General features: G+C 41.9%; 1 protein-coding gene across 22 annotated transcripts in view; it reads left to right on the top strand.

Moving 5' to 3' along the window:
* PHACTR1 (phosphatase and actin regulator 1) overlaps positions 1 to 14,824 on the top strand; it is a 576,315-nt gene that overhangs the window by 446,884 nt on the left and 114,607 nt on the right. For all 22 annotated transcript variants that reach the window (XM_021936598.2, XM_021936599.2, XM_021936597.2 and 19 more), the window contains one exon: positions 656 to 736. In XM_021936598.2, coding sequence (XP_021792290.1) covers positions 656 to 736 — 81 coding nt within the window. The remainder of the gene's footprint in view (positions 1 to 655; positions 737 to 14,824) is intronic.

Here is a 14,824-nt window from a genome sequence, read left to right on the forward strand (position 1 = left end):
TAGTTCCTTTACTCAGTAGCAATGTGACTCTGACAAGTCGTTGAGCTTTTCTGTGCTACAGGTTCAACCACAAATTGGGGTTCAATTAAATAAGAATGCCTACTTTGGCTGGGCACGATGGCTTACGCCTGTAATCCCAGCACTTTGGGAGGCCAAGACCAGTGGATTATGAGGTCAGGAAATCGAGACCATCCTGGCTAAAACCATGAAACCCCCTCTCTTTAAAAATACAAAAATTAGCTGGGCACAGTGGCCTGTGCCTGTAGTCCCAGCTACTCAGAAGGCTAAGGCAGGAGAATCACTTGAACCTGGGAGGCAAGAGTAGCAGTGAGCTGAGATCACGCCACTGTACTCCAGCCTGGGCAAGAGTGAGACTCTGTCTCAAAAAAAAAAAAAAAAAAAAGAATACCTACCCTCTCATTCGTGATAATTTGAAGATTATTTGGTAACTTAAATGACATAATCTGATTAAAAGGCTTATTATGATAGTATCAAAACATATTAATCGGTATGTCTCATTAGCTCACATTAGCAAAGCACAATTTACAGAAGCTTTCTCGTACATTACATTGCCATATGTGTTAACATAGGATTCTTTAGAAGACAGCTTGGTTTCCTACTCACATCTGCTTCCCCGTTTGTCTTTTATTTGTAGCCCTGGAAAGGAAAATATCTATGAGGCAAAGCAGAGAAGAGCTGATAAAGCGAGGAGTCCTGAAGGAAATCTATGATAAAGGTAAGGAGGTTTGGTCTGCCATCCACAGGCCATAGAGTCATGCATAGAATCTGCATGCATATTTCTTGGTTCCATTTCGTTTCCTGCATCACCATATATCAGAATTTGAACCGTTAAAACTCCAGACAGTTCTGGAGAGAAAAGAGAACATAACAGACAGTGCTGAAGCTGTCAGCATTATATGAGATGAGGGAAACAAAACTCCCTTTTCTGAGCGTTGGAATCAAGCCATAGGAGGCTAAGCAAAATGATGTGGCCCCAGGAATGATGCAGGCCCTGGTCGTGAGTCTGTCGTGTGCAAATACACACGACCGGGGTGCAGTCAGCTGTTTAGGCCCTTTCAGGCACTAGGGATTCCCAAGACAAATGTGAAAAATCCGTACTCATCTAGGATTTCCTTAACATGTGTCTTTTTTTTTTTTTTTGGTGGTCCATATCCCACAACAGCATAAATTAAAGAAGATAAATTTGTGATGTGTAACTATGCATTTAAGATATTGTAAATGATAATATTACAGGCTTCAAATGCTCTGTGAATATGTCCACAGATATTTGCTGGTGAATACCACGTGTCCTTTGCTTATTGAATTATTGCCTTTAAATATGAATGTATGCTGTAATCTATATGGCATATCAAGTATCCTTCACTCCTCTTTTCTAAGAGCTTTGTGATACTTTATTTTACATATATATATATATATTTTTTTTTTTTGAGACAGGGTCTTGCTCTATTGCCCAGGCTGGAGTGCAGTGGTGCGATCATGCTCACTGCAGCCTTGACCTCCCAGGTTCAAGGGATCCTCTCACCTCAGCCTCCTGAGTAGCTGAGACCACAGGTGTGCATCACCTCACCTGGTCAATTTTTGTATTTTTGTGCAGACAGGATCCCACTATGTTGCCCAGGCTGATCTCAAACTCCTGGGCTCAAGCAGTCTTCCCACCTCAGCCTCCCAAAGTGCTGGGATTACAGGCATGAGCCACCGCGCCCGGCCTTTGCAATTTTCAATTGAATTTGCATGCGTGCACCTTCTCTTCATTCTCATCCCTCCTCTTCTTCCTCCTCCCTTGTCTCCCTCTTATCTCTCTCTCTCATTCTGAGGCCCACGCTCCCTCTTTAGCGCTTTAAGTGAAATAACAGACTGTCACTTCCAATCTTGTTACAGTCATCAACAGTGTCTATGTCAGGTCTTCTGATTGTTTCAGGCAGGTGTTATCTTGTGGGCCAGATTATTAAATCACATAATATTCTACTTTAACGATCCGTCCTGATAGTCAAAGTGCTCCTGGAATCTGCCGACACAGTCCGTTTACTGTGTTTTTGTAGGTCTTCTACATGCCTTGTGTGTTCTACTACAGCAAGGCAGGTTGTATTTCTGGGTTCTGGCACATGTTTCAGACTCTACTGTTTTGTGGGTTGGTTCTTATTCCTCTGGTGCATCTGACCTCCATCATTCCTGTCATGCGCCTTCCCCGTGGTACTTTTGAAGTGTTTTCTCTTAGCACAAATTACTAGCCTGGAATGCAAGCGAAAAGTGGCCTAGCTCTTGCCCTGCCCTGGTGGCAAGGCATAGTGGAGGCAGGATGTGAAGTTGCACGATTCCAAACTACGTTCTGTCATTATCAGAGCCTCCCGGGGTCAAGCAAGCCCTATGGTAAGCCAGCTTTATCCATCAACTTCTGTGTACGGCCATACCAGAATACCACTTTTTTGATGGATTAAGCTCTCCAGGGGAAAAGAATCCATACTTTTGTTGCATTTCTTCAATGTCTTGCTGCGTGTATGATCCCCCAAACCTCCCTTGTGTTTGTTGTTGTTGTTGTTGTTTTGAGACAGAGCCTCCCTCTATCTCCCAGGCTGGAGTGCAATGGCGCGATCTCAGCTCACTGCAACCTCCACCTCTTGGGTTCCAGTGATTCTCCTGCGTCAGTCTCCTGAGTAGCTGGGACCACAGGTGTACACCATCATGCCTGGCTACTTTCGCCGCCCACCATTTTTTTTTCTTTTTTTTTGTAGACATGGGGTTTCACCATGTTGGCCAGGCTGGTCTCAAACTCTTGACCTCAGGTGATCCACCCACCTTGGCCTCCCAAAGTGCTGGGATTACAGGCATGAGCCACCATACCCAGCCCTTCCCTTGTTCTGACTTTAAATGTCCATACTTCATCATAAGCTCCTTTCCCCATATTCACCCCCCAGGAGAGATGGAAAATAAACTTAACTAAAGGTATAATATTATATAATAAACACCCAAGTGCTTAAATAAATATTATTGTTACAGCCAAAACTTGTTCAGATCCAGTTAAACAATTCCTCTTCTCCCTCAGGAATATTCTGAAGTAGAGAATACATCTACTGTAGCATTTATTATTTCCATTACATCTAATAACTGGGATGAGGTAAGAATTGCCTAAGTGGCTTCCTGACTTATAAAAAGAAGTCACAAACTGTTGAAGCAAAAGCCTCATTTGATAGGGAAAGGAAGAGAAGGTCCCTGAGACTGGAGGGTCCCTGAGGCTGCTCTCAAGGAACTCCTGACTGTTGGTGCCACAAGGCCTCACCAACAGTTCCCCAAGAGCAGGCAATGCGCCTCTGTCACACTTGCTTCTTTCTCCATCAGCACACATGGAGCTGACACAGGACCTGCACTCCGTTAGTGGCTGCAGGCCGGGTGCGGTGAGTCACGCCTGTAATCCCAGCACTTTAGGAGGCCGAGGTGGTGGATTACGTGAGGACAGGAGTTTGAGACCAGCCTGGCCAACATGGTGAAACCTTGTCTCTACTAAAAATACAAAAATTTGTCAGGTGTGGTGGCATGCACCTGTAGCCCCAGATACTTGGGAGGCTGAGGCAGGAGAATCACTTGAACCCAGGAGGTAGAGGTTGCAGTGAGTCAAGATTGTGCACTGTACTCTGGCCTGGGCAACAGAGCAAGGCTCTGTCTCAAAAAAGGAAATAAATAAATAGATAGATAGAAAGATAGATAGATAGATAGATAAATAAATAAGTGATTGCAGAGGGAAGGACCAGTATAGTCCCCACCTGTCACTTGCCACCACAACTTCCTGTTTTACTTTGATCCTTGCACTTATCACTGTTTGCTCTTTCTGTTGTTTGTTGACTGACTTTCCTCATTAGCACATAAACTGTAGGAGAGCAGGGGCCTCAGAGGCTGCGATTCCCCAAGCCCCGAATCATGTCTGATATAGTTGAGATGCTCAAAAATGTTTACTGTTTGGATGATTGCAAGAGGAGAAGAAGAGACGGGCTAAAATGAAAGCTTCATTGCACATAGTAGTGTATAGTTTTGTGTTTTCTGTGGGATTTTCTGATAAAAGCATTCATTTTGTATCACCATGGATATTAATCTCATTGCCTTATATTATAGTATGTCGACAGTTAGGAGCATGAGCCCTAGAATCAGATTCAATTCTAGTTCTACTGTTGACTAGCTGTGTGACTTTAGTCAAGTTGCTTAACTTCTCTGTGCTTCTCTTTCTTTATCTGAAAGTATGGGTGATGGTGTGATGAGGATTACAGGAGATCACGCATATGAAATAGAACAGTGACTTTTTTATAACAGTGACTTTATAGCAATCTATAAATTCTCAATAAGGGTTAACATACTGTGATTATTAGTCTCATCATCGTCATCATCGTCCTTTATATTTTCTTCAAACCCTTTATGTGCCTCATCCTAGGTGACCCTGTCAACAGGTCCAAGAAGTCAGAAGGGTAGACATCACTGTCCCCTTTTGTCTGAGGATTAAAAAAGGACAAAGATCTATGACCTCCTCAGAATGGCCTTCGTGTCAGTGTCCACTGAGAACCCAGTCTTCTGTAGCTGAATTCGGTTCCACCTGGCTTTCCTCTTAGCCTCTAAGCAAGTCATTTTCCTGTCGTTTGTTCTTCCCTTTCTATAATGTCATTCTTTTTCCGGTATCTGAGATTCTGGGGGGTAAAGCAAATAAAATTTTATTGCCACAGCATGATGAACAGCAAATGGCAGAGACTGTAATTGTTTTCTTAAGTTGTTCGTTTCAAGGATAAATCTTATAGCTTTGGAACAACCGTTCCATGTTGCCTGGCTGGTAATTCCTCATTTTGCACCACCTCCTTGTGTTAGCACACATGACTCTAACTAGTTACTAGCAGCAAAATCATTTCCACCAGAGATGCATGGACCCTGACAGCTGCCGCATTGATTCGTAATGACTATGTCAGCCCATCCACCTGCATGCAGCCTCCAGGCCCCGCCTCTGTTTGTGCTGCAGTTATCCTGTTTGTGTGCACGATACTGCTAATGTGGTGGAAAATAATTTGTCTTTAGTGGGTAGGATTTTCCCTTCCAGTGCTTTTTACATTATTGATTTTGCTTGATAATGCCCCACTTGTTCATAGAAACCATGAAAATAAACTGTAGTGATTTGAGAATCATAATTATTTGGACGGAGCACACACAGAATTAATGAGGTTTTATTACTCTGACAGTTCTCAAAATTCTTTCCATTTTTCTTGGTGGGTTAAAATCCCAAACTGGTCAATGAATTTAATTCAGGCAAAATGAGAGCTTGGGTCTAAGAAAAATAATCTCAAATGTCGACTGAACTAGCACAGAGATTCCTCATTTAACAGAGTGTGTTAGACAAGCAGAGCGTAGTTATTCGACAGTTTTTTTTTATTATTATTATTACTGGCTTCCATATTGAATCACATAATTTTACAGTCCAGAGATTTAGACAAAAGTTTTAAAATCAGAGGAAATAGTTTGATCTCTAGACATATTAGGCCAGGTAGGAATGCAACACACTTTGAAAACCACATAAAAGGAAATTTTAAATTATGTTAGTTGTGATGGTAACACAGACGTAAAATTATAGGTTCTTTTTTTCCCATTTTCCCGATTTTCTACAATATGATTGTCTTATAAAGAACACAACGTAAACATTAAGATGAACCGCCAACACTCTAAATAGTAAAAATGTTAAACCAATTAATGATGTAAAATAATCTGTAGTTTGACAGTTTATTTTTATTTATTCCTCAATCTTATGACCTATTTGCTTAAATTTGAACTTAATTTAAACAAACTAAAGAAAGTTTAATTAAACAAAGTTGTCCTTGGCTCCTGGACTACTGCACGTATTTATTCATTCAACAAGTTGGCACTAGGTGCTCCCTCCATGCCAAGGAGTTGTCTCAGTATGGAGCTACAGTGATAACCAAAATTGCAAAATCTTACCATTTCAGAGTTTACCTTCTACTCAGAAATAGGAAATAATACATATAGTATTTATTGCCAAGGAGTGATGAGCACTCTGAAGAAGAACGAAACAGCAGGGTAAGGAAATACAGTCAAGAGAAGGGGGTTGTGATTTTAGGTCAATGCAATCATGGAGGACCTCTTGCAGGAGGTGATATTTTCACAGAGATCTAAATGAAGTGACCGAGTGACTCAAACAGGGGCATGGGCACCCAGATTCTGAAACCTGGTCCTACTACGACTTTAAGGCAACTTGTAACTTCATTCATGAGCCCTTAAGTTCTTCAGATTGCCCCGGGATGTTTCTTTTCAATGAAGGCCTGTCTGTGGCATTTGCTTCTCTCTCATTACCAGGTAAATCAGAGCATGTCACTGCCTGCTCAAAGCCTGCAGTGGCTCCACATTTCACTCAGAAATTCCAGGTCTCTACAACAGCCTAAAGCCCTGCATGATCTGCCCCGCAACGCCTAACTTTTATTTTCACTCTCTTCATCCCTCTACAAATTCCCTTTCCCTAGTGCCACTTCAGCCCTGCTTCCTAGCCCTTGAGGTTTGTGTTGGCTGCACCGTCTTCCAGAAGCCTCTTCCCCCATATCCAGATGGCTGCTCCTCTTTCCAGGCGGTGGTGTCACCTTCTCAGTGTCACCTTCTCAGTGAAGCTTACTCTGCGACCACCAAGTTTAAAATTGCTGCCACCTTCTCTAAGTTCTTAGACCCCTTACCCTCCTTCTTCCTTTTTTTCTTCTATCTCTTATCGCCTTCCACCTTCAAATGCCTCTAAATTATCTATTTATTATGTTAATTTTTTTCTTGTCTATCTCTCCTCACTTCATAAGCTCCACCAAGCAGGGCAGGGGTCTTCATCTAATTTGTTCCCTGTTGTAGCCCAAGTGTCTATAGCAGTGCCTGGGACAAAATTGATGTTCAGCAAATGCTAATAGAAAGCAGTGAATGCAGGCATGAGGTAATTTCTGCATGTTCACATGACTTGGTTTATTCACTGCACTGGTGAAATCCAGAATACTAACAACACCGATCCCCCTTGTTTATTCAGTTTTATGGTCCATAAAACTTTATTACCAGTTATTTAAATAGGTGATATGATATTATGCATATATTTATATACATGGATGCCAAATGCCCTGCTTTCAGATAGTGTCTTTAAGTGTTATGGGAAAAATATAGCAATGTCAGTCAATAGTATAGTCATCCCAAGGTGTACTCAAGGGATTGGTTCCAGAACCACCTCCCATACCAAATTTTGCACATACTCCAGGCCCATAGTCAGCCCTGTGAAACCCATGTATGCAGAACATCAGCCCCCCAAACACAGGTCTTTCAATCTGTGGTTGAAAAAAATTCACATACGAATGGACCTATGCAGCTCAAACCCATGTCATTCAAGGATCAACTGTATATTGTTTGGCTATTAGTAAAATAGTGATAATATTTCTCAGACTTAACAAGAATCTCAAGAAGTCACCTGGCTAGCTACTGATTATTCCAATGTAGACGGGAAGCAGCTGAAGCCGAGAAAGGTTACTGATGCAACCTAAGTCACAGCCAGTGCGTGTGAACTCTTAAAACCCCTGCTGAGATCATATGTTCTTCATTTGGGATTTATAGGGACACAGGAAAGCTATGCCCACTGGGTGTCAGAGAATCTTAATATTGCTATTAGTGGCTGTTGCAAGTAATCTCTACAAATAAACATGATGCTATATTTGTAAAATGTTAGTAGTTGTGCTATTTCCATCACTGAATTTCTCTATGAAACCTCAATTCTATCACAATGTCACTCGCTTTGTATAGTATGGGTATGTTTAATTCACATGGATGTATCTTTTGTTGGGAGGATGGGGAGAGAAAAGAAGACCACTTCTCTACCATCCAATGAAATGGCGTTGTCCCTGCATGTTAGACAATTCCACACCCTAAATGTGGCAGCCTGCAGTGAGATCACTGAGGCTGCCACAGCTCACCTAGTAGTTTCCACTGCAGTCCTACCTAGACCTGGGGGAAGAGGTAATCCCACAGGGAGGGGAAAAGAGATCAGGAGGGCATGTATCCTGCAAGGAAAGAATAAAACTGACAGCATGCCAGCGAGCAACTTTGCTTTCCACTGTGTGCTGGGAATTAGAGATAACATGCCACAGCAAGTAATAAAGTGCATTGAGGTATGTTGTTTTCCCTAATCAGGTTGGAGCAACATTTTGGAAGGTGTTATGTTTAATTATAAACACAAACAGAAGCTTCCTGAGATGGACAACTCTTTTTCACAGGGGATCGCATTTTTCCTCTTCTGACATTCAAGATGAAAAAGCCCGATATTTAAATTAAAAGGTCATCATGTTTTAAAAATAAAAATAAAACTTCTCCTCTGTATTAGAGGAGACAGATGTAGACTCGAGCCTTCTTAAATCCCATAGTTTATCTGGTATTCCAGGCGCATAGACTTAAATCCTGACGTTTATAGGAAATGCTTTTCACAACCTTTACCAGGCACTGTTGTTTGTCACATTTTTAGCTGTTTCTGATGTCTCACCTAGAAATGGCATTTTCTGAAAGCTGTGATTTGGAGTAACCATGTGAAAATGAAAAGAGTGTTTACTTTCAGCATCAACAACCTATAATCATTTGTGTAGCACCTAAGCACTTAATACAATAGGTTTACTTGGACTTGCTTTTTAAACAAAATCCACCTTTAAAAATGTAAAGGTGTTACATTAAGACAGATGGAAAGTGGTTTAAACAATAAGAATAAAGAGCAATTGTGATAAAAAAAAATTCTCTTAAGCAACACTGTTCTCTCAGAAAACCACTATCCCAAGCCTAAAGAATGAATGAAGTAATAATCATTATTATTGTAATGAGTAAGCATTCCCCTTAAATGTACTCATTCATTATATATTTGTGAATACCTGTTGTGTTTCAGGCACCATTCTGGGCACCAGGAATACTAGGAAGGCCAAGCCAGGCATCTCTGGCTAATAGAACTTACAGTGCTGGTGATGGGTTTAGGCTGCTTGGCAGTTACAATGGAGAAAGGATAGGATTTTCAGGTGCACGTGGAAGCATCACCCACCCAGGTCTGGGGACTTAGGGAAGGCATCTTGGAAGGAGCAGTATCTTAGAGGAACCCTGCGGGGTGAGTAAGAATTATGCTGGAGAAGATCGGAGCGGTAAGGGAATGTTACAAGCCGAAGGACCAGTACAGTTGGAGACACAGAGTCAGGAATAAATGAAGGGAAGGGGTAAGAGTGCCCAGCATGTCTGTAAGGAAAGGGAGAGTCAGGACAGATCATGCAGGCTGGAAGGTTATGTTCATTGTTTATTCTTCATCTTGAGAATGGTGAGGTGCTTTGGGAGGGTTTTCCACATAATCAGATTTGCAGCCTCATCACACTGCCTGCAGGGAGACTGACTTGCAAGGAGAGCAAGACATGAATCAGGGATACCAGCTAGCTGACTGTTGCTGGGATTCAGATGATGTGATGGTGGGTAGTGGGAAAAGAGTAGTAAGCGTGGGGAAAAAGAGAGGACAGACTGGAGAGTTCTAGGAGGTGAGGTCAAAAGGGCCCTGTGACCTCTTAGATTTGGGGAAGTGAGGAAAGGGAGTAGGCAGGGCTGCGACTTAGGATTTGGCCTTGGACGACTGGGTAGACCATTCCCTGAGCTGGGATCCCAAGAGAAGTGAGTTTAGGACACAAAACATTGTGATGATTTGTCTCCATTGAGTCTCAGATATCCAAATAGCTAAGTAGACCATTAAATATACAGACATGAAACTCAAGGGAGATCTGGGCTGGGCTGGGCTGGAGATGGTTTGGACTGGTCAGTGTATACATCCTGTAAAGTCGTGTAAATTGATGGTATTTCTCAGAGAGAATGTAGAGTAGGAAAATAAGGTGGCCCTGATAGAAAACTCCGTGGAACCCCAACATTTAATGTTTGGGGAGTAAAAAAATGATCTAGGAGTAAGAAGGACCCTCAAAAACTAAGAAGTGTTCAAAAAATAAGAGGTCAACCAGAAATGTGTAGCATTATGGAAGCCAAGGCAAGAGACTGTTGCTCAGCTGGAGGCAAAATTGCTCGCATGACCAAATGCAGACACATCAAATAAGACAAGGAATGAGAAAACGATCAGGAATAAGAAGTGCCCTTTTGATTACGTTTATGCTATTATGGAGATTCTTCAGTTACCTGTGAAGCCAATATGCAGTCAGCAGGGTGTAAGTTAAGATGCTCTGGATGCAGGTAATAAAAAGGTTAAAGAGACTAAAACAATAAGCAAATTCAGAAAGTCCACAGGCTAATAATTTTTGTATGTTTGTCCTCTGAGGTATTCCAAATGCCTTCAACAATCTTAGAGTTTGTTGGTGCTCATTTCATATTTATTGCGTGAAAGAATGAAACTCACATAATAAAGTCCAATGGTAGGGCAGCTCCAGGGCTGGTTCATTCATCAGCTGTATACCATGGCTAATGAATGCCATCCTCTGGCTGTAACTCCTCATGGTGACAAGATGGCTGCAGTAATTCCTGCATCACATGCGTATACCACAGTGTACAGGGAACAAACGAAGGCTATATCTTCTTGGCATCTTGACGATAGCATGAAAATTTTGCACCAAAGGTTTTTCAGGATTACCCTCATGTCTCATAGATGAAAATTTGGGCAGATAACCACCAGATATTTTTCCCCTAATTTTGACAAATGTTTCCATAAACTTAAAGTATTACAAGTACAGTCAACTCCCTGAGTGCTGCTGCATAATGTAAATTCGTATTGGAATATCCACCATGAAACCACCCTTTCTAACTGCTTACCTGGACCCCTCCTGTGAACTCATGGCAGGGCAGGGTACCTGGGGCATGGTGGGCATCACTGCCTCATCCACGTGTCCCCTGCCTTCCAATGCTTTATTACTCCCCAGTCACTGACATGCATTGACCTTTATAACTAGAAAGCAGCCAAACTTTGGGAGTCTAGTAGCTGATGAAGAAAAAGCTGGAAATAGCTTAGAAAAAGGTTCCAGATTTCATACTTTTGCCCCAGACTTGTGTAAAGTTAGACAAGTCAATGGGGCACGCCACCCCATTAATAATGTCCAAAAGGACAGTACTCTTGTAGGAGTCCTGAGCCAGGGGTTCCGATTCTGGCTCCCTCGTGTTCTGTCTATGGAAGATACAGGGCATCTTTTCATCTCTCCAGATTCTGCTTTCTGATTGAATATAACCCCAGGACCCCAGCAAGGCCATGCTTTCCTTTGATCCCCTCTCGCTATTCCCAGGCCCAAGCCTGGCTTGATTGAAGGCAGTCTGTTACCAACCGGGTGATCCTCCTAGAGTCTCTGGGAATCATTCCATCCTCCCATGGAATGATGAACTCTTCAACTCCATTCTGGCCCTTGCCTGTCATCTCATAAAGGACATAATCGCATTTGGGCTTAAAAGACATCATCCAATGTGGGAAGTTAGGTCACCACCTGCTTAGAGCAGGTACTCCATCAAGGTTAGCTCTGGTCTCCACCAGCCACCTGCTCTGCCTGCTCTTCTGCTTTCCTTTGATAATTTTCTCAAGCCCTCTTCACAATCCCCACCCCACCCCACTTCTGCTCAGGTAGAACCGAGATCCACTGAAGGCTCAGGACTCCTCCAAGGGCCACGTCTGCCTCTGTAGTTCTGTCTCACTGCTCTCAGGACTCCCACTGTCCATGTGTGCCCTGGAGCTCGTCCCCTATCCCAGCACTGCAGGTTTCCCACAACTGCCATTTCTCTAATAGGACTACAGTACACTGAGCCAGACACTCGTTATGGTGGAGATCAGTGTAGCAGCATCATTTTAACCTCTCTGTTCCAGAAATGGATTGACTTTTGCATACATGTTAGTCCCATGCTTGTGATTTTTCAAGTCTACCTTGAGCGGAGCTGTCTCGTAGAACTTTCAACGGTAACAGAAATGTTCTGTCATCTGCGTCGACCAATGCAGTAGCCTCTAGCTATGTGTGGTGGTGGAGCACTTAAAACGTGGTTACTCTGTTTGAGGAACTGCTTTGTGAATTTTATTCAATTTTAATGAATTTGAATACCACTACATGTGTCTAGTGAATGCCCTATTTGGGAGCCCAGCTTAGAGAAACAGAGCTGTGCAAATTTTGAAATGGCCGTCCCCTATAATTTCCCTCCCCCAACTCTAGCCACCTTTTTTTTTTTTAGATAGAGTTTCATTCTTGTTGCCCAGGCTGGAGTGCAATGGTGCAATCTGGGCTCACTGCAACCACTATCTCCGAGGTTCAATCAATTTTCCTGCCTCAGCCTCCCAAGTAGCTGGGATTACAGGCATGTGCCAACACACCCAGCTAATTTTTGTATTTTTAGTAGAGATGGGGTTTCATCACGTTGGCAAGGCTGGTCTTGAACTCCTGACCTCAGATGATCCGCTCACCTCGGCCTCCGAAAGTGCTAGGATTACAGGTGTGAGCCACCGCGCCCAGCCAACTCTAGCCTTTTCTAAAATCTTGAATGCTAGGCTCAGTTGGGCTACCCTATTAATGATGAAAGAGGCCCCTTGCACAATGATTGATTCTGTGAGATTCAGACTATCATATTCCGTAAGAGAGAAACTGTGACATTGTGTTCATTTTCTATTCAATCTGTGCCCCATTTGCATTTTTTATATCAAAATGCCCAGAAATAGCAAGATGGTAACTCCTCTTTCAGCTACAAACCTTGGAGTCAGAGTCATTATTTGGAAATAGTGGTTAGAGCCCTGATAGTTCATGAGGATACATCATCTGAGAACCAATGCACTTGGCGTGCAGACCGCTGAGGAGGCATAACCATACCTGGGAGACAGGCACCACACAATTCCATGTAATGAGGCGCTCAGGTTACCAGGAGGCTGAAGGCAGGGGAAGCAACCCAGACTCCACATGAGCCATGGTTTATTGACCATGAGATGCAGTCAGCGGCAGCAGATACTAATAAATTCAGCAGGAAACAGCTCCAGGGAAGTGCAGCTGAAACAAGCTACCCGGGGTCAATGTCTTTGCCACTCTTGTGATGGAAAGTCATTGCATCTCACCTATTTAATGTTTTAGGCAAAGGCTTCTCAGCAAGAGGAAAAGCCTATTAAAATCAAAATAGGATATTAAACTCAGAACAATAACCACAATAACAAAAAGCAAGAAGATCCTTTGACTACAAAAACAGGTACCATTTCATTCCATGTGTGAAAATATCCACTCCAAGTAACAGAGAATCAATTAAATTCTGAGAATGAAAATAAATTTTGCACAGCTTTTCAAGGTAGTTGGATTCAGAAGGATTTTGTGAGATGCCTGCATGAGACAGAAAAGAACATCATGGCTCTTGCAAGATTGTTCTTGCATATATACTCGTCAGAATAATCCAAAGACTTGGCTGCAGGTAGGGGTAAAAAACTGAAAGATTCTCTGACTTGTGGATTCTGAAAATACAGGTTCCCTGGTCCTACAGACCCCTACAGCGTCTGCCTCAAATCCAAATCCTGACAGTGCACAGAGACTTTTAAACACATAAACACACAAACAAAATGACTTTTCCTCACTTGGAAAAGTCCAGAAATGCCAAATAGCTAATGTATTCGGTTGGTACAAATGTAATTGCAGCTTTAATTAAAAGTCATGACAAAAATTGCAATTACTTTTGCACCGACTTAGTTTTTTGTTTTTTGTTTTTTTTTTTCCAGGTAAGACTCTCAAGTCTTTTTAAATGCCCAAGCATCAAATTATAGTAACACTCATTAGTAAATAGGCAACATTTAATAAGAATATATTGCTTTCTATGCTCTACATTTAAAATTCTTTAAAATGACAACTATGGCACCATGTAATCACACCAACTCCCTAAACTCAGGCAAACTGGAGAAAATATCTCCAACAGAGATCAACAAATGCCACAGAAACATTTCCAGTTTCTTAGGCTTAGAGCTTTTAATCCATCGAGGAAATCCTTAATCCTTAAATAAATTATTACTTAATTAACTGTTATTCAACACGTCATTTTACATTATTTTACTGACTATCAGGGCAATTGGTAGCTTCGATTACAGTGATCTAAAAGGTCATTGGGATTAACGGAAGCTTTTTCAAAGCTCTGCATCTTGTTGCTAAAACGACACCTCTCTGAGATACAAAACAATGGCTATGCCCCTTAATGAGTGGATTTTTTTTTCTAGTCACATAGAAAACATATATCAATGTCAAAAAAGTACATAAGACGAAGTCTCTATTTCAGCCTCACTAATGTTAGGACCACTAACACCAGAATGACACTTGTGTGGGAAGCACCTTAGACTTTCCATTTGAGATGCACAAAGGGCATGTCTGGGAAGCTAAAATGGGAACACAGAATTTGCTGAACAGCAGCTCTTGTCTCAGAGAGAAAAGGCAATTAGCAAATGCTTGCGTTAGGCTCCTCTTCTGTGTCTTCACAAGGATAATTATTTGCTTTAACATAAGGTGGCTCGACTTTTTTATTTTGCTAACTATAGCCATAGGTGATCATCAGTAAATTAAAATGTGTTTGAATTTTTGCAAGCTGGCATATGTAAATTCAACACATTTGCATTACCAAAAAAGATGCAGTGTAGCTAATTCTTCTTATCATTTTTAGTCTAAAATTGTCACATGGCACTTCACTTACATAATGTTTCTTTACAATGGAAGCATAAATGTCGTCATGGTTTCATGATGTTCATTATCCTCTGCTACAAGGACTAACAGTTAAGAGAGTTTGAGTTTTGTTAATGACAAGTACATGTCTTATTTATAAAGGATTCTAT

The sequence above is a fragment of the Papio anubis genome, chromosome 6 (assembly GCF_008728515.1).
Source record: "Papio anubis isolate 15944 chromosome 6, Panubis1.0, whole genome shotgun sequence".
NCBI lineage: Eukaryota > Metazoa > Chordata > Mammalia > Primates > Cercopithecidae > Papio > Papio anubis.